General features: G+C 46.3%; 1 protein-coding gene across 1 annotated transcript; it reads right to left on the bottom strand.

The window, feature by feature from the left end:
- Positions 1 to 462: 462 nt before the first annotated feature.
- On the bottom strand, positions 463 to 14,617 carry E2F1 (E2F transcription factor 1). The gene is made up of 7 exons (XM_069952383.1): positions 13,713 to 14,617; positions 8,070 to 8,160; positions 6,662 to 6,881; positions 5,820 to 5,972; positions 5,180 to 5,294; positions 3,841 to 4,048; positions 463 to 1,206 (listed from the first exon to the last, which is right to left on the bottom strand). The coding sequence occupies exons 1-7, from the start codon at positions 13,950 to 13,952 to the stop codon at positions 971 to 973; spliced, it is 1,263 nt and encodes a 420-aa protein (XP_069808484.1). The 5' UTR covers positions 13,953 to 14,617; the 3' UTR covers positions 463 to 970.
- Between the last annotated feature and the right edge of the window lie 10,949 nt (positions 14,618 to 25,566).

The following is a 25,566-nucleotide window of genomic DNA, read 5'->3' as shown; positions in this document are numbered from 1 at the left end:
ATCACCCTGTTAGGGCAGTTTTTATTCATGAAACCCAATGTATTTTTAAAACAAGCTAAGGCTGTACGGCTCTGTTCACATCTGCATCAGATGTTATAGTTTCCAATGTTTCTAACAAGAAATTAAGCATGTAGCATTATTCTTCAAAAAGGACATTGATAATGGGGGTCCAGTGGGCACCAATGGTGTAGTTTATGTGATGAATCCAGTTGTGGTTTTGGTTTATAATAGAAACCATAATGCAGGTGGGAACAGAGCCCAAGACTAAGGCTACCTGGTGGGATTCTATAGGGTCCTAATTCATGTAGCTCTAGCCCAGGGGGGGGTCAAACTTGTGGCCTTCCAGGTGTTGCAAAACTACAATTCCCATCATGCCTGGACAGCCAAAGCTAAAGCTTTGGCTGTCCAGGCATGATGGGAATTGTAGTTTTGCCACAGCCGGAGGGTCATAAGTTTGACCCCCCTGCCCTAGGCCGAACGCAAAAGAAGTACAAAGTGGCTGTACCCCGAAAACCTGTAAGCCTTGTGATGAAGGATAAGTCCAAATCTTCTGTTACCGACTATTAACAAATAGCTTATAATTAAATAACTTATAATGCAACACAGATCACAACGTCCGACACAAAAAACATATTAAGCGCAAAGACGTCAAGCCCCCCCCCCCTCTATATCCAGCCGGTCGGTTTACATGGAGATTATAAATTCTGTGAAACCGCCGCGCAGCTCAATGCAGATGCTCAAGTCTTACATGAAATACGGTAGAAGAGACACTGATCACATGACTTGTTTGGATCTTCCGCAGTTCAATGCAAGTGCTGTGGGTTACGCTACCGATTCACACCTGACAGGTATAAGTGCAGATTTCCCTTCTCAGGATAAGTCATTAAAAAGAGAAGCTGTAATTTTCACGGAGACGTCTCCATGTCAATGCAGGGAACTGGCGCTAAATGGAAGAGACACCGGGGCTGCTTCAGTATTCATTGCACAGGTCCAGAGACGTCAGGTCGCTAAAATCACAATCAAAGAGTTCGCTTACACCCTCGGTGGTCTCCAGCCCAAAGTGGTACTCGTGAGAGAGGGGCGGAGACAGACTGATAAACTCGTCCGAGAGGAAATCGGGCAGGACAGCAGTGGTGACCGGGGAGAGGCGGAGGTCTTCTGGGGAGTAACCTAGGGGCAGGTCTGTCTCCGGAGGCAGTAATGGCTCTAGAGGGAGGGAAAAAAAAACACATTAAAGAGACCGTCAAGTATGTTTAGGCTGTCCTATCTCAGGGTGGCATAAACTAGTGACCGAGAAGCTGAACAGAATGATGTATCACTTACATTGTTCTGTGCAGCTGATCCAGACATATTTTCCTGAAGAACATGGACAATAAGTAGTATGTGCATGAGCCCAGTAGTCCTGAATATTCATGAGAAGCAGAAAACTCCGCCCACCAGCTGCTGATTGGCAGTTATCTATCCATGCTGTGTATAGGCAGTCACCTGTTAATCAGCAGCTGGAGGGCGGGGGGAGAGGTGTGGCAAGAATTTTATTCTCCTGCATATTAGCAGAACATCTGAAGAGAATGATGTAATACACATTCAGCATTTCTGTCACTAGTTTAGGCTGCCCTCATTTAAGGGTATATGCACACTGAGGAAAGAAAAAAAATTAATGAATACCAAGCTAAAAAAAAGTCAGTATCTTTGTTGAGACCTGAGCTACAGGGACGAGGAGAGTGCAAGGCTCGTTCCATTCACACTGTATCACAAGGTCCTGCACATCCCTCAAGGAAGAATGTAAACTATGTGTATAAGAATACAGGATCATAGAGGCAGAAGCTTATTCTCCTGTCTGTCATAAATCCAAAACGGACATGGTCTGCAGGGGAGGAAAGTGACAATGATAGGCAGGAACCCAGAGGGAAGGAATCACATTCATTCCAAAATATGCTTGGAGTTTATAGCTGAGCAGGCTGGGCTATACACTGTGTCTGCTCACATGGCCCTTTAGAGTTAAAGGGGTAGTGCGATGAAAAACTTTTTTTTTTTCACTAAATAACACACATAACAAAAAGTTATACAACATTGTAATGTGTGTTACTTGTGTGAATGGCCCCCTTGCCCACGTTTCAACCCCCCGATGCTTGACCTGGAAGTGTAATACTCCATACTCACATAATCACAGTTGATGCCTTTCCGTCCCGGCCGCCATCTTGGGACAATAACGTCACTCTGGGGCTACAGACAATCAAAAGGCTGCCGGTGCGCATGATTGGTTGTAGCCCCAGACGTCTTCTGTTTAGCTCAGCCAATGGCGGCTGAGCAGCTGATAACGCGCTGGAGGGAGGCCGGCATGAGGGAGGGCCGGAGCAGTCAGGCCGGCCTCCTGAAGAGTGACGTAATCGTCCCAAAATGGCGGCTGGGAGGGAAGGGGTCGACAGAGATTATCTGAGTATGCAGAATTACACTTCTGGGTCAAACCCGGGCAGCATTTGATTATTGGTAGCTGAAGCAGCCCTAAGACTGCCTGGAAAACATGAATACAGCCATTGGCCTAATCCATGTTTTCCAGGACTCTCCAGGGCTGCAGTCACCAGTAATCAAATACCGCACGTTCGAGTTCAGACAAATCCGAGTGTACTCAAAGATCGCTCATTCCTAGCGACTACTAGAAGCTGCAGAGATTTTCTTCTGCAGGATTTAAGGGGTTTCCAGAGTTAGAAAAACATGGTCGCTTTCTTCCAGAGACAGCACCACTCTTGTCTCTAGTTTGGGTGCAGGTTTTGTAACTCCGTTCCCTTGAAGTGAAAGGAGAATAATTGCAAACTGCACCTGACCTGGAGACCAGATCGGTGCTGTCTCTGGAAGAAAGCGGCCATGTTTATCCAATGGGGACCTCTAAAGGGACCTCTAGAGGCCATAATTGCTAAGGTACAGGGTACACAACAAGACCCTACACCAAAAATTAGCAGAGATTTCTGCGACAATTGGACACCTGCATGCATAAAGTTTGGGATAAATGCAGCACAGGCAGAGGTCACTACCCCTTCGTGGACAGCAGTCAAAAAGGTGCAGAAATTGGCACAGACAGTTGTATTTACATCCCTCTGTATTGCCTATGTGTTATGAACCTTTTAGGCCAGGGTAGGGAACCTTGGCTCTCCAGCTATTGCAAAATTACATCTCCCATCATGCCTGGAGAGCCAAAGCTTTGGCTGTCCAGGCATGATGGGAGTTATAGTTTTGCAACAGCTGGGGAGCCAAGGTTCCCTACCCCTGTTCTTGGCCCAGTAGGTGACGGCTGTCCCTGCCCCAGTGGAGCACACAGAATACAAGATCTACATTTAGGAATAAGCTCGGGCTGTCCATGACATGCTTCAGATTCCATCACGCTGATAGCTCTGAAATATATGAGAGTATGCTGCAAATACAGACTTGTGTGACTTCCCATGAAATGAATCATGCTCCTCTGGGAACATACCTGCCCGGTATTTACCTTTTTTTTGCCTATAGTACGCCTTTTAGCAATACTTTAGCCCAACACTGTCAGACCACCCTGACGGCATCCAATAATGATCAGGCAAAGCGCCGATCCAGAGCTAAGCCTGCTGCACAGTCCTCTCCCGTCTCCTGGCGGACACCAGTCAGTGATCAGTGAGATCAGCGGCAGGCAGGAGGTGGGCATTATAGCCAGATGTAGAAGCCCCTGAGAACTTACCCAAAACGGTGCTGAGGGATCTTAAATTATGTCAGTCACATGACTGGGAGAAGGGATTCTTTTAGATACTGTAAGCAGGAGCAATCTGTAAGGCGAAAACTATGATATAGGAGACTACTCTGTGCTGCTATGCTCACCTTGGTCACATGGGAGCAACCCTATACCAATATCCTGAGAAGGTGCCAGAACGGTGGGCCCATTTGGACTCTGTTTGCTGGGCGAGGTGTTAGAAGAACTTGGCGCTTTGGTTGGAGTTTTCACAGGGCTGCAAACCCCAGAACTGTCATCTGGACACAGGAAAACGTCGATGGGGCCCAGGGTGCTCTTCAGAGAAATCTGCAGGCCCTGCAAAAAAAAGGAAAATACTAAAAACATTCTATTCTAACAATACACGCCAGTCTATAGGAAAGTCTATATAAAATACACTCTATATAAAAAGGACTTTTATGGTTTCCTATTAACCTCCTCCCGCCGCTCCTATGCCTGATGCTGCAGCGACGTTAATTAACGATCCAGGATGACACAGGCACAGGAGCTGCGCCTGTGTCATCCGCGGCGGGTCCCGGCTATCAGTGCTGAGAGTTAACCCTATAGATACTGCAGTCAGCACGACCGCAGCATCTATAGAGCTCCTGACAGAAAATTCTCCCTCTACAGAGAGAGAATTCCCTGCCAGTGTCCATCGGGGCTCTGCGAAGTGATCGCAGAACCCCGATGGTAACCATGGAAACCGGAAGCCTAAGGCTTCCGGTTTCCTAACTACGGAGGCCAGCGGGGGGAGGCAGGGAAGGCAGGACGCGATTGGACCGCGTTTGTGAGCTCTGCCTCCTCCCCTCTCTCCCTTGCCGCTGTCACTAGATTGTAACAGCGGCAGGGGACAGAGGAGAGGGGGCTGACATACGGACATCAGTTTAAGGGATCATTATGATCCCATAAGCTGATGTCGAAACACGACCTGGGCATTGAGGCATCAATGACCCCATGTCATGAAAGGGTTAAACTATAGAGAACTTTCTAAAAGGAGGACAGAGGTAGACAAGCAAACTATGCACTACGGCTGAATATGGTCTGAAAGCAGTAGGGATGATCAAACCGAAGCACACTCAAGCCCGATCATTCAGCATTTGATCATCGGTGGCTGAAGTAGTTGGATGCCGCCCTAGGGAGTCTGGGAAAATATGAATACAGCCATAGGCCATAGGATATATCCATGTTATTCAGGTCTCCCTAGGGCTGCATCCAACTTCATTCAGCATATGATTCCCAGTGGCTCAAGTTAGATGCAGCCCTAGGGAGACCTGAATAACATGAATATATCCTATGTCCTATGGCTGTATTGATATTTTCCCAGACTCCCTAGGGCGGCATCCAACTACTTCAGCCACCGATGATCAAACGTTGAACCATCAGACTCGAGCATGCTCCGGTTGCGCTCATTGCTAGTAAGCAGTCAACTTTCCATGCCTTCCTGCTTACCTCTGTAGGATCCGAAACTTGCATCTGTGTTTCTGGAGGAGCTTTGATCACCATCAGCATGCGCTCGGAGGGGTCGGCTATGCTGCGGAGGTCCTGGCAAGTTACATATCCCAATGTACAAGCAGTTAAAGAAAAACAAATGGTGCCCAAACAAATTATTATTGATGACCTATTTTCAGGATAAACCATCACAGGCTGCTCAGCAAATGTGCTGTAGACTAGAGTCTCGGCCCTGTACATAGTGTAATGGCGGTGCTGGGTGCTTTCTGCTAATACATTGGTTTAATAACTTGTAATATAACTTTATTAACAATAAAAAGTTATTATATAAATATATACTTCTGTTGAGTGGCAGCAGTAACCAACCGGTGATACTGGCCTCTCTGCTGGAGAGAATACACCACTTCTTGCAGAACATACAGCAGCTGATAAGTGCTGGAAGAATGGAGAATACTCAGTGCCAGGTATGGATCCTTCTGGATAAGCATAAAGTTACAGAAGTATGTGTATCCCTACATACCAGAAAGTACAATTGGTCCTGGAAAAAACAAGCTCTCAGCTGATGCAGCCCAGAAGTAGTAGGCGCTAAAAGTAATACTTTTAGAAGGTATCAGAGTATGACTGCTACCAGAAAGGATATTGTTGGCTCTCGGACTCCTCGGTGAGCAGTTTCAGCTGGGTGGTGCACATGTGGATCAGGTCATCTAGATGCTGCTCCGTGGCGCCAAGATCCTGACAATCTTTTGACAACGTCTGGTATCTACTGCTGGACTCCACCAGTGATCTGTTCCCCCTGAAAGACAAGCAGCACGTTATAGAGCAGAATACAGCCGTATAATACACAGTAATAGTGTCCAATGTGAAACTAACATTAAGGGGGAACGCTATTCCTTCTAATCAACTGCTGTCAGAAAGTGCAAGAGAATTGTAATTCACTTCTACTTAAAAATCTCGTGTCTTCCAGTACTTATCAGCTGCTGTATGTCCTGCAGGAAGTGGTCTGTTCTTTCCAGTCTAGCACAGTGCTCTCTGCTGCCACCTCTGTCCATGTCAGGAACTGTCCAGAGTAGGAGAGGTTTTCTATGGGGATTTGGTACTGCTCTGGACAGTTCCTGACATGGACAGAGGTGGCAGCAGAGAGCACTGTGTCAGATTGGAAAGAATACAACACTTACTGCAGGCCATACAGCAGCTGATAGGTACTGGAAGACTGGAGATTTTTAAGTAGAATGACAAATCTGTATAACTTTGTGACACCAGTTGATGTAATAGAAAAAAAATGTCACTAGAGATCCCCTTTAATTCCCACTAGCACTAACATAATGCAAAACTGCAATCACCATCATGCCTAGACAGCCTTTGGCTGTCCAGGCTTGATGGGAATTCTAGTTTTACAGTATCTGGAGGGCGGCATGTTTGACATCCCTGTTTTAGAGTCTTCCATAATGCAAGCCAGCAAGAATTCACAGTTCTATCACTTACATCCATTGAATGTGGTTCTTAGATTTTTTGGTGATCAGGTGGATCCCCTCCAGCACGTTGGTGATGTCGTAGATCCTCCTCTTCTGCACGTTCAGCACCTGGGCGGCCCAGTTCAGGTCCACCACTCCATCCGCAGACTTGCTGAGAAGCTCCAGAAATCTCTTGGTTGTCAGGTTCAAAGACGTCTCATAGCGGGAGCGCTCTCCTGGAGATTTCACTCCTAGATGCAAAAACACAGTTATCAATGGGAGCAATGGACTGAATCGTATAGGAGCTCCTGCAGCAGGGTCATGGGTACAGACTGTATCCTATAGGAGGTACTGCAGCAGGGTCATGGGTACAGACTGTATCCTATAGGAGGTACTGCAGCAGGGTCATGGGTACAGACTGTATCCTATAGGAGGTACTGCAGCGGGATCATGGGTACAGACTGTATCCTATAGGAGGTACTGCAGCAGGGTCATGGGTACAGACTGTATCCTATAGGAGGTACTGCAGCAGGATCATGGGTACAGACTGTATCCTATAGGAGGTACTGCAGCGGGGTCATGGGTACAGACTGTATCCTATAGGAGGTACTGCAGCGGGATCATGGGTACAGACTGTATCCTATAGGAGGTAGTGCAGCGGGGTCATGGGTACAGACTGTATCCTATAGGAGGTACTGCAGCGGGATCATGGGTACAGACTGTATCCTATAGGAGGTACTGCAGCGGGATCATGGGTACAGACTGTATCCTATAGGAGGTACTGCAGCGGGGTCATGGGTACAGACTGTATCCTATAGGAGGTACTGCAGCGGGATCATGGGTACAGACTGTATCCTATAGGAGGTACTGCAGCAGGGTCATGGGTACAGACTGTATCCTATAGGAGGTACTGCAGCAGGAGCATGGGTACAGACTGTATCCTATAGGAGGTACTGCAGCGGGATCATGGGTACAGACTGTATCCTATAGGAGGTACTGCAGCAGGGTCATGGGTACAGACTGTATCCTATAGGAGGTACTGCAGCAGGGTCATGGGTACAGACTGTATCCTATAGGAGGTACTGCAGCAGGGTCATGGGTACAGACTGGATGGATACAAGTAATAGATACGGCATTTGAGACCAGGGAACTCTGCACAAACAGGAAGTAATGGGAACTTATGTGGAAAATTATTGGGGGAGATTTATCAAACATGGCGTAAAGTGACACTGGCCCAGTCGCCCCTGGCAACCAATCAGATTCCACCTTTCATTCCTCACAGACTCTTTGAAAAATGAAAGGTGGAATCTGATTGGTTGTTAGGGGCAACTGAGCCAGTTTCACTTTACACCATGTTGGATAAATCTCCCCCATTGTTCCTGCAGATGGCCGGGGTACTGCACATACAATGGGGAGAGGATAGAAGCAAATCAACAAACCTCTGCCGGGATTTCTCGCCTTCCCACGTGGTGTCTGAAGTCCTTCGGGAATATACCTGTGTCCTGCCTCCAAATCCAGCTTCCTCTTCACCTGGAAATAGAGGACGGATATTTATAAAGGGAAATCACAAACAGAAGAATAGGACTATTCTTAAAGGGACACTCCGGAGCAAATCAACTGGTGGCAGAAAGTTATACAGATTTGTTATTTATTTCTACTAAACAATCTCCAGTCTTCCAGTAGTTATCAGCTGCTGTATGTCCTGCAGTAAGTGGTGTACTCTTTCCAGTCTGACACAGTGCTCTCTGCTGCCACCTCTGTCCATGTCAGGAACTGTCCAGAGCAGCAGCAAATCCACATAGAAAACTTCTCCTGCTCTGGACAGTTCCTGACATGGACAGAGGTGGCAGCAGAGAGCACTGTGTCAGACTGGAAAGAGTACACCACTTACTGCAGGACATACAGCAGCTGATAAGTACTGGAAGACTTTTTACAGATTTGTAAACTTAGGGTCCTATTACACGGACCCAATCTGCTAGATCGGCACTTGTTTACTATGCACTATGACTGAAGAGAATACACCACTTCCTGCGAGACATACCGCAGCTGATAAGTCCTGGAAGACTGAAATTTAAAAAAAAATAAAAGTAAAAGTAATTTACAAATCTATATAAAACTTTGACACCAATTGATTTGAAAACCTTTTCCACTGGAGTGCCCCTTTAAGGTTGTTGAGTTCTCTATATACCTTTACACATACACAAACATTCATTTGACCATGAGTCGGCCGCTGCCGTTGAAATCAATGGAATCAGTCAAACTAATGTGGGTCTTTGCACAGTGACAAGCATTGAGTCTTGTCACTAACTAAGGGGCAGTAAGGAATCTGTGAGCCACAATGAGGTGAACCATGTGGAGATAGACACACAAGGCTTTTCTCCTTAAAGGGGTGCTCCCCTATCAGCTTGTGATCCCCTATGCATAGCAGATTGCTGGGGGTCTGACTACAGGACCCCCACTTACTCATTCCTTTACGTGTCACCACCTGAGTTTGGCCCAGCATCAATTTGACAGATTTCCGTCTCCCTTGAAGCCGCACCTTTAATAACATCTGCTCAGCGTGTTTCCCCAGTCAGCAGCGTGGGTGCAAGGCGGCCACCAACCTATCCCATACTGGCTTTTCCACATCGAGGAGACAAGTATGTCTCTGCATCACATTACAGGAATGAGGAGCTCAGTCTGTGGGGGTAAAAGCCGCCTCTAGGAGTAACGTAATACTGGACATTACTGGGCCACGGTAATACAACACATGATGGGATAAGGGGAGGATGGTGCAGAGGATCGGCCATGATGGGATAAGGGGAGGATGGTGCAGAGGATCGGCCATGATGGGATAAGGGGAGGATGGTGCAGAGGATCGGCCATGATGGGATAAGGGGAGGATGGTGCAGAGGATCGGCCATGATGGGATAAGGGGAGGATGGTGCAGAGGATCGGCCATGATGGGATAAGGGGAGGATGGTGCAGAGGATCGGCCATGATGGGATAAGGGGAGGATGGTGCAGAGGATCGGCCATGATGGGATAAGGGGAGGATGGTGCAGAGGATCGGCCATGATGGGATAAGGGGAGGATGGTGCAGAGGATCGGCCATGATGGGATAAGGGGAGGATGGTGCAGAGGATCGGCCATGATGGGATAAGGGGAGGATGGTGCAGAGGATCGGCCATGATGGGATAAGGGGAGGATGGTGCAGAGGATCGGCCATGATGGGATAAGGGGAGGATGGTGCAGAGGATCGGCCATGATGTCATAAGGGGAGGATGGTGCAGAGGATCGGCCATGATGGGATAAGGGGAGGATGGTGCAGAAGATCGGCCATGATGGGATAAGGGGAGGATGGTGCAGAAGATCGGCCATGATGGGATAAGAGGAGGATGGTGCAGAGGATCAGCCATGATGGAATAAGGGGAGGATGGTGCAGAGGATCAGCCATGATGGAATAAGGGGAGGATGGTGCAGAGGATCGGCCATGATGGGATAAGGGGAGGATGGTGCAGAGGATCGGCCATGATGGGATAAGGGGAGGATGGTGCAGAGGATCGGCCATGATGGGATAAGGGGAGGATGGTGCAGAGGATCGGCCATGATGGGATAAGGGGAGGATGGTGCAGAAGATCGGCCATGATGGGATAAGGGGAGGATGGTGCAGAAGATCGGCCATGATGGGATAAGAGGAGGATGGTGCAGAGGATCGGCCATGATGGAATAAGGGGAGGATGGTGCAGAGGATCAGCCATGATGGAATAAGGGGAGGATGGTGCAGAGGATCGGCCATGATGGGATAAGGGGAGGATGGTGCAGAGGATCGGCCATGATGGGATAAGAGGAGGATGGTGCAGAGAATCGGCCATGATGGGATAAGGGGAGGATGGTGCAGAGGATCGGCCATGATGGGATAAGGGGAGGATGGTGCAGAAGATCGGCCATGATGGGATAAGGGGAGGATGGTGCAGAAGATCGGCCATGATGGGATAAGAGGAGGATGGTGCAGAGGATCAGCCATGATGGAATAAGGGGAGGATGGTGCAGAGGATCAGCCATGATGGAATAAGGGGAGGATGGTGCAGAGGATCGGCCATGATGGGATAAGGGGAGGATGGTGCAGAGGATCGGCCATGATGGGATAAGAGGAGGATGGTGCAGAGAATCGGCCATGATGGGATAAGGGGAGGATGGTGCAGAGGATCGGCCATGATGGGATAAGGGGAGGATGGTGCAGAGGATCAGCCATGATGGAATAAGGGGAGGATGGTGCAGAGGATCAGCCATGATGGAATAAGGGGAGGATGGTGCAGAGGATCGGCCATGATGGGATAAGGGGAGGATGGTGCAGAGGATCGGCCATGATGGGATAAGAGGAGGATGGTGCAGAGGATCGGCCATGATGGAATAAGGGGAGGATGGTGCAGAGGATCGGCCATGATGGGATAAGGGGAGGATGCACAGAGGATCAGCCATGATGGGATAACGGGAGGACGGTGCAGAGGATCGGCCATGATGGGATAAGAGGAGGATGCGCAGAGGAACGGCCGTGATGCGATAAGGAGAGGACGGTGCAGAGGATCAGCCATGATGAGATAAGGAGAGGATGGTGCAGAGGATGAGCCATGATGGTAGAAGGAGAGGACGGTGCAAACGATCAGCCATGATGAGATAAGGAGAGGATGGTGCAGAGGATCAGCCATGATGAGATAAGGAGAGGATGGTGCAGAGGATCAGCCATGATGAGATAAGGAGAGGATGGTGCAGGGGATCAGCTATGATTGTAGACAGTGGGGGGGGAACGGTGCAGAGGATCGGGCATGATGGGATGAGGAGAGGACGGTGCAGAGGATCAGCTATGATTGTAGACGGGGAGGACGGTGCAGAGGATCAGACATGATAGGATAAGGAGAGGACGGTGCAGAGGATCAGACATAAGAGCCCTTCAGACACACAAGATGGAGGAGCATGTCTGCAGCTTTCTCAAGTCATAAACTTAACCCTTTGACTCTGAGACAGAGATAAGAACATTCCAGGCAGTGACACGTTAACCCCGTGCATTGGCACAGTATGCAGTATCTCTGGGTGTGTACAGTGTCCTATACATCACACTGACACCTTTACAATGTTACAGTAAATCAGTCTCCATCACACATGTACTCGTATCATGGCGGCGTGAGAACAGGCCCAGGGGCATTATACCCAGAAACTCAACAAAGTTAGTTTTTTTATTTACTTCTACTTAAAAGACTCAAGTCTTCCAGTACTTATCAGCTGCTGTATGTCCTTGCAGGAAGTGGTGTATTGTTTCCACTCTGACACAGTGCTCTCTGGAGATTTTTTAATAGAAGTAAACTACAAAACTCTGGCACTATATGGCACCAGTGGATTTAAAGAAAACAAATGGGTGAACCACCCCTTTGAAGAGGTTGTCTGAGAAAAATGAATACTTAGCCATGCTGCCGAGGACACACTGGTAATGTATACTTACCTCTCCGGCTCAACCACTGCCTGTGTTTTCATAACATACATTGACGTTGCGCTTCCACCACATATGGCTGCTCAGTACAGACTCTATACTGAGCGGCCATACCTATGGGAGTGCAACATCATCATATGTTATGATAACACAACAGTGCACAGCACGTGGCCTGGAATCTGGCAGCAGGAGAGGTAAGTATACATTACCAGCGTGTCCTCGGCAGCATGGCCAAGTATTCCATTTTCCTTGACCAGCTCTTTAAAGAGGTTATCCAGCGCTACAAAAATATGGCCACTTTTCCCCCTACTGTTGTCTCCAGTTCAGGTGCAGTTTGCCATTAAAGTGACTGTACCACAAGGCCCAGGCTGAAGCACTGGAGGCGGCCGACCCACCCTTAGTGGGAGGAAACCCCAGCCCCTCTATGATAGGGTTCCATTGATTCTAATGGAGTCATGTCATGGAGGGGCTGGGGTTTCTTCCCACTGGGGGTGGGTCGGCCGCCTCCAGTGCTTCAGCCTGGGCCTGGTGGTACAGTCACTTTAAGCTCCATTTACTTCAATGGAGCTGAGTTTGAAACCCCACCCAATCTGGGAAAAACAATAGGGTGAAAGTGGCCATGTTTTTGTAGCGCTGGATAACCCCTTGAAACTGTGCAGCCACCATTCTATAATGACGACGCAATCATGACAACATCACTCCTATATGACATAATAGGTACCCCCATGTGACATCACACATTTAATTAAAGGGGTACTCCAGAAAAAAAAAAGGTATATAGATTTGTAATTTACTTCTACTTAAAAATCTCGTCTTCCCATACTTATCAGCTGCTGTATGTCCTGCAGGAAGTGGTGTATTCTTTCCAGTCTGAGGGTGCATGCACACTACGAAATACGAGCGTAAAGGCTGGCCCCTGCTTGCGGCAGCACGCATCTCCACCCGTGCCATAAACACCATATAATGGCCGGGCCGATTCCTCCAAAAGACGGACGTCAATTCTTTCGACGGACGGCGGAATCCATCTGTGCCTAGAATGGAGTCTATGGCACAGGTGGAGATGAGTGTTGCCGCGAGCAAGGGCCAGCGACGGAATCCGCAGTGGCCTTTACGTGCGTATTCCGCAGTGTGTACGCACCCTGACACAGTGCTCTCTGCTGCCACCTCTGTCCATGTCAGGAACAGTCCAGAGCAGGAGAGGTTTTCTATAGGGATTTGGACAGTCCCTGACATGGACAGAGGTGGCAGCAGAGAGCACTGTGTCAGACTGGAGAGAATACACCACTTCCTGCAGGATATACAGCAGCTGATAAGTACTGGAAGAATGGAGATTATTAAATAGAAGTAAATTACAAATCTGTATAACCTTCTGACACTAGTGGTTTTGAAAATATTTTTCTGCGGAGAACCCCTTTAAGTCTGAGTTTAAGGTTTAAAGGGACAGTAGTGTGGTGTAAAAGATCAAGGATGGGGAACCTTCCACCCTCCAGCTGTTGCAAAACTACAACTCCCATCATGCCTGGACAGCCTTCGGCTGTCCAGGCATGATGGGAATTGTAGTTTTGCAACAGCTGGAGGGTGGAAGGTTCCCTAAAATAAATGGTAAATATGATGATTACCGGAGGGCGCCCCAGTGTTGGCTTCTGCCCCGCACATCCCGGACTGGGTCCCTGCGGGGTGGTGAACAGCATCAGCTCGGCTTCGCTCAGCCCGGAGTTGGCGGCTCCTTCTCCGGGGATGTCCGGCGTGGATATAATAACAATCTGCTGCTCCGCCACATGGATGGTTCCCCCGGATTCCCATATCGCGCCCAGACCTCCATCAACGCAGCCGTAAGTCACCCCAAAGTCCTGGGACATGATCAGAGGGGTTACTCCCTCAATGACCCCAAAAGTCCTTGTGCCATGTCCAAGAACCCGCGTCCAATCCGACCAAATCGTAAAAATCCCAACGCCAGTCGATCATTGAGACGTATGAAAATTTAAAGGGGAACAATAAATTAAAGGGGGTCCGTAACCATGAGCGAGTGTTTATAGACGGGTGGATAATACTGCAGCGGAGGATAAAACATCAGTCGTAATAGCGCTGCCAGGTACTATAGCGCAGTACAATCAGCTCAGACCACAATAGGAAGCAATTCAGGAAGGAAAGCAAAACTGCTGCAAAACTCAGTGAAAAGTCAGGAAATAGACAATACATTCAGCTATATTGTTAAATTCCAAGTGCGATTTGATCGAAAAAAACGCATCCAATCAGCATTGTTATTGTAGCTGCGGTATTCTTAGGCCAGTTCACACCATGCGTCCCCGACACATCGCCATCCATTCGCTTGACTTGTTGCGGGGCTCCAGGCAGTGACCGGCCCGGGTGCGGTCGGGGTTGGAGGCGGCCGAGGCTGCAGCCCGTTGTCCCCGGGAGCAGCTATTGTTTTCGCCCCCCAGCTGATCCCCGGATCTTGCAGCTCTCGCCCATTTGCGCGCCAATTCCTTTTTTGCCGCGAAACTACAGCCTTCGTCATCAGCCACTCGCCATTGGTTAGCCGGGTCTGAGAAGACGCGTCTGATTGGCTGACCTAGCGTTCGAAATGGGAGTGCGGTAAAGTGGGCTTTGATGGAGGTGGGGGGAAGCCAATCGGGTGCCAGAACGGAGCAAAACAAGGGCGGTGATTGGTTAAATGCGTGACGATGGGCGGGTCTGGTTTCCTGACAGGAAAACACAGTTTTATGGAAAGTCGATGAATGGGGCTGTGGTGTCCTCTGTGTCTCAGAGACGTTTCTATAGGGAAGTAGTGAGTGTGACTGACCGTGGTGTATAGCAGGAGCTGCCATAATGACGTAAAACTCACACATACACCATCTATCTATCTCCTATCTATCTATCTATCTATCTATCTATCTATCTATCTCCTATCTATCTATCTATCTCCTATCTATCTATCTATCTATCTATCTATCTATCTATCTTTCTATCTCCTATCTATCTATCTATCTATCTATCTATCTATCTATCTATCTATCTATCTATCTATCTATCTCCTATCTCCTATCTATCTATCTATCTATCTATCTCCTATCTATCTATCTATCTATCTATCTATCTATCTATCTATCTATCTATCTATCTATCTCCTATCTATCTCCTATCTATCTATCTATCTATCTATCTATCTATCTATCTCCTATCTATCTATCTCCTATCTATCTCCTATCTATCTATCTATCTATCTATATATAATTAGAAAATCCGCAGCACACCGAGGTCGTGAGGATTCGTGATTTATTGATTCATAAGTGCAGCAATCCAACAGACGCAACGTTTCGGTGATCACATATCACCATTTTCAAGCGTGTCTTGTGAAACATTCAAAAGCTTTTTAAAGCAGTACAAACAGTGTGATTGGTTAACAATGATTGGTAAAAAATAAATTACATGTGTGCAGAGATTCATTAGAAAGTGTCCATATACTGCCCTCTTTAGGGCGTGTAACTTCATATTGGTGGTCTTAGGTCACGAGGGCCGATTCTTGTTACGCCCACTGTGATGCGTGCATAATTAGTGGAAGTCCGTGATAGAGTCCGTGCATCACACATAGGTGAATAATAAAAACAGTGACCACTTGAAGAAAAGGGTGATGAGTCACCACAAATAATCGTTATGAACAGAAATAATATACTTTTGGATCCGGGCTCACCACCTTCTCCATTGCCTGTAGACGTCATGTCAGATCAACCATCGCGTCCTGCATTGTCATGACGACCGGAGCGTACTGCAGCCAGGAGCTCCACATGTGCAGCTTACTGTGACTATCTTTAAACACGGCCCGGGGACACCGCGGTCCAATTAAGGATCGCTGTACACCCACGTCTCCAGGAATCCGGTCACTTACCCGGTTAAGGGGAGGATCTCTTCATCCCAGAGTCGCCCGACTATTCACATTGTATATGTGCGTTTTAGATGGGATTAACCAATCAACACTGCAATAGCGGCGGTACCGGAGAATATGAATGCCCGGGGTGATGCCGCTATTGTGTACTTTGCTATTTGTACCACTACTACAACCAACATCCCTATCACTGATTTGAGCATGATGGGTGTAATTGTTTGTTCACGGAGCGCTGACATGCGCACAACTGCCTTGTTTACGTCCTTCCTTCATTGGTGGTGAACCGGAGCCGCAACAATGGACTTTGCCTCTATTACTGAGATGTATTTTATATGAATTTTACGATACTTTGCCGCCCAATTCAAGCGGCCAGCACTACACTGGAGCACCTGTACATAAATAATTGTAATTTTGTATTTTTTGTATTTTTTGTATTCACTTGTAGTATTGTCATGTATTTCTTTGTTTGCTGGCCAAACCCTAATCACGTGCACTTTTGCACTAATCACTGTTGAGCACTGATTTGTACACCTGTATAAAAGGATCTGTTGTTGATGTATAGTCACGCTTGAAAAAGACGACAGCGGTCGTTGAAACGTTGCCTTGACTTTGTGTGCTGTTTTCCACCATGCAATAAATCACGTTTGATTTGCCACATTGGAGTGCTGTGGGAATTTCTGCATATATCTATCTATCTATCTATCTATCTATCTATCTATCTATCTATCTATCTATCTATCTATCCTATCTATCCTCCTCCTATCTGTCTTATATCTATCTATCTCCAGATATTTCAAGAAGAAAGATGGATCTGCCATATGAACGCGAACCAAATCTTGAATTTTATTTACACGGACCCATAAAATCAATCAGGACATGATCAAACGACTTCCAGATTGTAACGCCAATGCGTTTCTGGTGACTACACACCCTTAGTCATTGCTGTCCAGGACTAAGGGTGTGTAGTCACCAGAAACGCGTTGGCGTTACAATCGGGAAGTTGCGTGATCTTGTCCTGATTGATTTTATGGGTCCGTGTAAATAAAATTCAAGATTTGGTTCACGTTCATATGGCAGATCCGTCTTTCTTCTTGGAATATTGGCGCTACACTACAGCAAGGTGTGGACTGTGCGGAACATAACCTAACGGAGCGGTGAGCTGGCAGCACACTTGTCTTATAACTGTAGGTAAGTACACCAGCTGATTTTCACGCCAGCTGTCAGGTGTAAACCAGGGATGGGGAACCTTTGCCCTCCAGCTGTTGCAAAACTACAATTCCCATCATGCCTGGACAGCCAAAGCTTCATGTTGGCTGTCCAGGCATGATGGGAATTGTAGTTTTGCAACAGCTGGAGGACCGAAGGTTCTTTATCTCTGGTGTAAACCATGATAAATCAGGTGCGGAAGCCATGCCTCCTCCCCGCCTTGCTTCACTGATCTGCACCTTTTTGCCGACATACTTAGGTGTAAGATTGAATGTAAGACTCCTCTGGGTCTTCCTACAATAGAATGTAAAAGTGCTTTCCGTGCTGCCCTAAAAAAAAAGGATCTCAGAAGCTACTTTTGGGTAGTGTACCTCTCATCAAGAAATCAGTCACTGTTGAACATGCCTTACGCTGTGAAAGACTTTGGGATAGGGTCTTTATTGGACTGTAAGAAGTAGGATGGTCAGGTCATTCTGCCCAAGCTGTTGGGAGCCGTAATTATTGGATGCAACCCTAGGGAGACCTGGTGGATATAGCCTATGGCCATAGACTGTATCCATGTTTTCCAGGACTCCCTAGGGCTGCACCCAACTTCTTCAGCCACCGGTAATCAAATGCCGAACGATTGGACTTGGAGCATGCTCGAGTTGCGTTCATCTCCATTTACGATCAAAATCTATATACACTGTGTTGTTCGGTCTCTGCAGTGCGATCAGTATTACCAGGCACCTCAGATCGTGTATAATATAGAAAAGCGACGATTTATTTGGCGGTCTCACAGCTGACAATGTATATCAATGAGGAGGAAGAAACTGCCTGTAGAGCTCCGAGAACATAACCCAATAGTTACTATGGCTGCGTGCAAATAGGAGAAACTTCCAGAAGGTCGACCGTCACTGTAGCACTTCCCCAATCTACCCAATTTCTCTGCCACCACGCCACAGAAGGCACAAACACAATGTAAACCTTCCTTTATTCTCCATCAGGTTGTTTTGCCTACAGTCCGAATTGTTCCACTTGATCATTTTACAACAGGTGACTAAGAATTTCCAGTTTGGCCAGGATTACACGTAGTGGAACCAGTGCATTAGCGTTGCAGCTGATTCTGTATTCTGGCAGTGAAAACTGCAATGCCTTAAAGGAGTATTCTACGCAAGCTGCTGCCCCTGGTGAGACTAAGAATTCCTTCCATACTTGTTATTATCTATTCAGTCTCCTTTCCCCAGTTCTGAGCTGCTGCTTTCTGCTGAAGACACAAAAATCTGTGTGTATGAGCTTTTCTCTCGTCACCTTCCTCCCTCCCTCCCTTCCGAGACGGCCGATGTAAACAAGTCCCTGGCAGGCATTATCTGCAACATTGTAACTTCTTTGTAATGCTGGAAGGGATAATCACAGTGAGTTCATCAGCAACTTGGCCTCAGAATAACCCTATATATCTTTCACTATAATCAAGTGTCAAAGAGGAGTTGTGGTGAGGCGCTGGTGCCACACTCTGGCATGCTACTACTCCTTCCGCATTGAGGGGCTGACGCCGATGTCCAAAGTCAGGATACTCAGAGCATGTGTGCCGCACCCCTGGTCTATGGCGCACATGCGCACAATAAGGAGAGGAGGCGCGTGGCCTGTAATATCAGTGGCAAATTGTCAGGACAGCGAGCACGGCTCTCCACAGCATCAGCACATGCGCAAACATGGAGGCTGGTGTGAGCGTGCTGGAGGTCGCCCGGCGCAAAATATTTAAGGGGAGGAGGAAGGAGTGGTGAGGCGTGCCAAAGTGTGGCACCAGCCCCTCCCCACATCTCCTCTTCGATTGGCAGAAATCAATAGTCCAGGCGATTTTAAGAAACTTTGTAATTGGGTTTATTAGGCAAATCTGCCATTATCTGCATTCAAAAAGCCTTTTCCCAGGTCCCCCCCCCTCCCTCCTCTCTCTCATTCACTGCTCATTATGAGGAAATCTCGACTATTTTACATCAGACGAGCCCTGTGTAACCTATGGGGAGGGGAGGAGGGAGATTAGACACCAGCAGAGAACAAAAGATGACACAGCAGGACCTGTGTGAAAGCCGGTATTCAGAGGTCAGAGAGGTCAGTGCTGACTTCAGAGGAGATAGCCCAGTGATGTAGCTGTAAATTAACTCTTTGTTGTCCTGTTTTGGTGCCTCATCTCCCTCCACCCCTGCCCTCTCCGAGAGAGCGTCAAACTGCTTTTTCATGATAAAAATGCATTTTTCGGCTAATAAACCCAATTACAAAGTTTCTTAAAATCGCCTGCAAAAAAAATAAATTATTTAAACGACAGAGACACTTTAAGTTCATGGGGGTTCCGATAGTTTTACCTTTTTTCTTTAAAGGGAACCTGTCACCCCCCCGTGCCGGGGTGACAGGCTCCCGACCCCCCGTTAGAGCCCCCTATACTCACCTAATCCCGCCGGGTCCCGCTTCTGGAGGTGGTCGGGTGACGGAGCTCTCAGCCTCTGCAGCCCGGCGCGCGCGCTGAGAGATGAGTCCAACGCTCATAGAGAATGACGGAGCGCTGGACTCTCCTGTCATTCTCTATGGGTGTTGGACTCATCTCTCAGCGCGCACGCCGGGCTGCAGCGGCTGAGATCTTCATCACCCGATCACCTCCAGAAGCGGGACCCCGCGGGATTAGGTGAGTATAGGGGGCTCTAACGGGGGGTCGGGAGCCTGTCACCCTGGCACGGGGGGTGACAGGTTCCCTTTAAAGTAATTTCTAGGCTCCTGGATTGTAAAAAGTTACTGATTGCAAAATACACCTGTAGTCCCGGAATAAGTATGACGTGCAGAACGCTATCTAGTAATAAGCAGGGTAGGAAGACCTTAGTGCCGGCTGTTCATCAGGGCAGAACACTTTGAGGTTGTGTCAGTAAAAATACTGAGCAAGGTGATAAGCAGATAAGCTGGGAGCAAGGTCATGATACAGTGTACATGTATACAGCCTACAGTATATGTAACACACGGCTGGTCATGCTGAGAGGTCACAGGAAGGGCAGGTTTATGATACAACAGGAGTATATACTAGTTGCAATTCAGCAGCATCATAAGATCTCGAGAATTCTGTATTTTGCTTGTTCCTTTACTTAAAGGGGTACTCTGGAGGCAAGAAAATTGTTTTAAAATCTACTGGCGCAAAAAAAGTCAAAGTTACTCTATTACTTTTATTTAAAAATCTTCAGTCTTCCAGTACTTATCAACTGCTGTATGTCCTGCAGGAAGTGGTGTATTCTTTCCAGTCTGACACAGTGCTCTCTGCTGCCACCTCTGTCCATGTCAGGAACTGTCCAGAGCAGCAGCAAATCCCCATAGAAAACCTCTCCTGCTCAGGACAGTTCCTGATATGGACAGAGGTGGCAGCAGAGAGCACTGCGTCAGACATTTAAAGCACCTACCTGAACACCAATAAAAAAAAAAAAAAAAATAGCTTATGTTATGCTAATATGATGTTGCTAATGTTATGGTGCTATATATACCACACAGGATCAGATCTTGTGGAATCCAGGTCTTGATGGGTTTAGAGTTGACTGGGTGGGATGAGAGGTAATGTACACAATATTAGGTAAGTGGTTTTGAAGGGCTATTCCCATATCATCTCATCTAATATAGTTATACTTTTAGGTAAATACTTTTGCACATACAATCATTTACCAAACTTGCTCCCTTCTCCTGATATGCTGCTCTTTCCCTACCATTGTTGAAAGTTTATTGTCTAGGTTACCAACCACCACTCTGCTCTAAAAGAAGTGGCTTGGCGGGTATTCCGCTAAAACGTAACTTTTAATATGTTCCTTCCATACTTGTTATCTATTCCGTCTCCTTCCCCCAGTTCTGAGCTGCTGCTTTCAGTTAAAAAACACAAAAATCTGTGTGTGAGCTTTTCTCTCTGCCTCCCTCTCCTCCTCCCTCCCGAGACAGCTGATGTAAACAACTCCCTGATCAGCTTTATCTGCAACTTTGTAGCTTCTTAGTAATACTGGGAGGGATAATCTGAGGTCAAGTTGCTGCTGAACTCACTGCTTCTCCCTCCCAGCACTACAAAGAAGCTACAATGTTGCAGATAGAGGCTTGTTTACATCAACTGTCTCAGAAGGGAGGAGAGAGAGAAAAGCTCACAAACAGATTTTTGTGTCTTCAGCAGAAAGCAGCAGGTCAGAACTGGGGGAAGGAGACTGAATAGATTATAACAAGTATGGAAGGAATTGTTAGTCTCACCATGGGCAGCAACATATCAAAAGTTATGTTTGAGCAAAATACCCCTTTAACTTTACAGCAGATGGGTGTATATAGCAATGTGTATGTCAGGAGCTGGGCTGCATGCTCGGCTCCCTACACTGCCGGATAACGCGGCCGTCTCTCTGACGTTGCCGATAGTGTCCCTAGTGACTGTCCTGTTGCTGGGGGTGTGCTGATGGCGTCCAAAACAATCGGTCGGGTTTCTGGGGGCTTGCCGATGCTGCTGATTGATGTTGCCGCGACTGGGGTTTCATTAAAGTGATTTCTGACTGACAGGTGACACAGCTAGTCAGCTGTCAGAGTGTTGCAGAACCTGGAGTCTCAGTCCCAATCACACCTAGGGCGGAGACTCCGGGCTCCATAGGTATCCTCCCTTTGCATGTGTTCCTTGCCTGCGATAGGTCAAGGTACACTAGTAAACTAGGCACTAACATTATATCCTGCATTGTATTTCTGGTTATCTGACTTCAGGCTCTTGACTTATATTTCGTATTGTACTGCGTCGCTCGTTTGTTATTGACCCGAACCTCCGACATTGCCTTATCGTGTTGTGTCTTGTTTTGTTCTGTGTTGCACTTAGTTATGATCAGGGTTTGCCGTCCAGTTGTCCATTGCCGTTTAGGACTCCTGAGGTAAGTAGGCAGGGACAGCGGGGCGGGTGCCGGCTTTAGGGCTCACCTGTCCTTGTGTCATCCTGTCCCTGATTCCTAACAATATGTTTGTAAGGTAAAAAATAAATTGGCTGAAAAGGAGAAACTAAAGATTTTTCTATAACTAACTATGAACCCAGAAACTAATGAAAAGGAAAAATAATACTGTGAAGGTAAGATTTATTAAAATTATTACAGTACTATTCAGTATTTACAATTATCGTCATTAAAACCAGAGACATCGCTCAGCAGAGCTCATATACAACAACACATCATGTACTTCAGAGAAGGAAACTGTGTATTGTCTCATTATATAAATGAAATAGTGATGCAGGGTATTAAAGGGGTTGTTCAATAAAAAAGAAAATCTTGCAGATTTGTAATTTCCTTCAATTAAAAAATCTCAAGTCTTCCAGTACTTCCAGCTGCTATATGTTCTGCAGAGGGAAGGTTTTCTATGGGGATTTGCTGCTGCTCTGGACAGTTCCTGTCATGGACAGAGGTGGCAGCAGAGAGCACTGTGTCAGACTGGAAAGAATACGCCATTTCCTGCATGACATACAGCAGCTGATAAGTACTGTAAGAATGGATATTTTTTTTTTATAGAAGTAAATTACACATCTCTGGCACTAGTTGATTTGAGAGGTTTTTTTTTTGAACTACCACTTTAACATCCAGTGTTTTTAGTCCTGAGACACTCAAAGGCAAAGGCTTCTATCCGGAGGGGGAGGGGGGGGGGGGGTTGGGGCGCTCCACTTGGTGGAAAACTAAGAAAGTTTAAACAGATTAGGTGTTTTATAAGAAATAAAAAAAAAAAGTAATATCCTTAAAGGGGTAGTGGTGTTTTAACAAACACAGCCTAAAGCAATGGTAGAAGGTAATGTAAGAAACTGTGTAACATATCTTCTATGGTTGGGTTCACACAGTTCACAAAAAACTGATCACAAACAGAACAAACGCATCTTCTTTTTTTTTTCTTTTACATTACAGTCAATGATAATTGATCTAAATGTAAGGCATTTCTGTTCACGTCCGTTTGCACATTAAGGTAGGGCCACACAGCATTTAACATATCCATTTAATGAAAAAAAAAAAATGGATGCAATTGTGTGCATCCGTTCTTCCATTATAAAGAAAAAAAAGGGACCAAAATGGATTTTTTTTTTAAATTTAGCATGGATGTTAAAAGTAACCATTTAAAAGCGAATCCATTAAACGGACTGCAAAAATGCAGTGTGACCCCGGCCTTATCTGTCATGTTTTTTTTTTTTTCACTGAGCATCCGCAGAAAGGGTGAGAAACCAGAAAAGAATATAAACCGATATGTAAACAGATGCCGACTGAAGCAAATGGATGTAAAAGGTCCATTTTTTAAAGACAAAATGCGATGGCCCATTTAATAAATTTTTTTTTTAATATGGACAGATATATTCATGACCGGAGACAAACACCCTTAAAGGAGAAGTCCGGCAGAAATATTTATTAAAGTATTGTACTGCTCCCCAAAAGTTATACAAATGCCCAATATACACTTATTACAGGAAATGCTTATAAAGTGCTTTTTTCCCTGCACTTACTACTGCATCAAGGTGACACTTCCTGGATAACATGGTGATGTCACTTCCTGGATAAAATGGTGATGTCACTTCCTGGATAACATGGTGAGGTCACTTCCTGGATAACATGGTGATGTCACAACCCGACTCCCAGTGCTGTGCGGCTGTGGCTGCTGGAGAGGATGATGGCAGGGGGATGCTCAGTGTCCCTCCAGTGCCCTGTGTCCCTCAGTGTTCCCTCTGCCATCATCCTTTCCAGCAGCCACAGCCCGCACAGCTCTGGGAGTCGGGTCGTGACGTCACCAAGTTATCCAGGAAGTGACATCACCAAGTTATCCAGGAAGTGAAGCCTTGATGCAGTAGTAAGTGCAGGGAAAAAAGCACTTTATAAGCATTTCCTGTAATAAGTGAATATTGGTGGTTCGTATAACTTTTTGGGGGCAATACAATACTTTAATAAAAATTTTTTGCTGGACTTCTCCTTTAGATGGATACTGTGAAACATATATCTTTTGCTGGATACAAAAATCATGGTTGACTATGTTGTATACAGCAAAAAAAAAATAAATAAATTGAGACATAAAAAAAATGCAGAGTGAACCCAGCTTGTGTCCTTTTATCAGGTTCTACATCCCCTAGATTGAACTTGTATTATCTGTAAAAGAAAACTCAACTGACTTACAGCTGACTGAGGGATCAGGTTGCATGCTGTCCTTGGTCGGCATAAGAGAAGGAGTGAGCCAAAGTAGCCAGCAATAGGTTAAATAGGTATACTAGTAATAGTAAGGACAGAATACTTCTTTACCAGTAATACCTGAACCTACATATATTTTCTGTTACCATTTATAGGACACAACTTTCAGTTCTATTTATAACAATGGTCATTATGTTTCCGGGGGATCCCAGCTATATGGATGTGCTTTGTATTCTTTCTATAGACTTCAGTGTATGACAGACGTATATAGATGTATAATGTATACAAAGCACCTCTGTACAGGCACAGGTGTCAAGCATGCAGCCCTCCAACTGCTGCAAAACTACAACTCCCATCATGCCTGGACAGCCAAAGGCCGCATGCTTGACTCCCTTGATCTACGTGGCCCGCACCACCATATAATGTAGTATAATGCCTTGTTATGAACAACGGAATCCTATTAGTCAGGATGGAGGAACATTTTGCCAATGATACAAGTAAGAACCAGCCAAGTGCAAAGAAGTTGCATATCAATATAGGTATCTACAGAACAGTTTATAAAAAGTACTATGTGCAATGTATATTACAGGTTACACATAACAGCGCTGTAGTGTTATGTACAGTACATTCTCATCTTCTCACTTGTTTGCACAGATGGATGATATTAAAGGGGTAGTTCACCAGAAAGTTATACAGATTTATAATTTCCTTCTGTTAAAAAAATCTTCAGTCTTCCAGTACTTATCAGCTGCTGTATGTCCTGCAGCAAGTGGTGTATTCTGTCCAGTCTGACACAGTGCTCTCTGCTGCCACCTCTGTCCATGTCACATATCCCCATAGAAAACATCACCTGCTCTGGACAGTTCCTGACATGGACAGAGGTGGCAGCAGAGAGCACTGTGTCAGACTGGAGAGAATACACCACTTCCTGCAGGACATACAGCAGCTGATAAGTACTGGAACACAGAAGGTTTTTGTAAACAGAAGTAAATTACAAATCTCTGGCACTTTCTGGAACCAGTTGATTTGAAAGAAGAATTTATTTTGGTGAACAACCCCTGTAAATAATTAATGGACACTGTATCTTTAAATTTACTCTACAGTTAGAGAAGTAAAATTATGCATAGATCTAAATTTGGTTAAGTGCCTTACACCACAGGGTATTGCTAGATGCCGCTCTGGCAGCAGACAATCCGGATCTGCACACTCTGAGAATAGGTTTAGGAATTG

This window comes from Dendropsophus ebraccatus, chromosome 14 (assembly GCF_027789765.1).
Source record: "Dendropsophus ebraccatus isolate aDenEbr1 chromosome 14, aDenEbr1.pat, whole genome shotgun sequence".
In the NCBI taxonomy this organism is placed as follows: domain Eukaryota; kingdom Metazoa; phylum Chordata; class Amphibia; order Anura; family Hylidae; genus Dendropsophus; species Dendropsophus ebraccatus.
This window is presented reverse-complemented; position numbering and strand designations above follow the sequence as displayed.

Bases quoted from the DNA above. Each gene is read 5' to 3' on its own strand.
- E2F1 (XM_069952383.1), bottom strand. From the start codon at position 13,952: ATGTCCCAGGACTTTGGGGTGACTTACGGCTGCGTTGATGGAGGTCTG. The intron at 5,973-6,661 runs GTAAGTGATAGA...CTTGTCTTTCAG, and splicing joins AAGAACCACATTCAATGGAT to GGGGAACAGATCACTGGTGG. The intron at 5,295-5,819 runs ATATCCTTTCTG...AACTGCTTGTAC, and splicing joins GAGGAGTCCGAGAGCCAACA to ATTGGGATATGTAACTTGCC.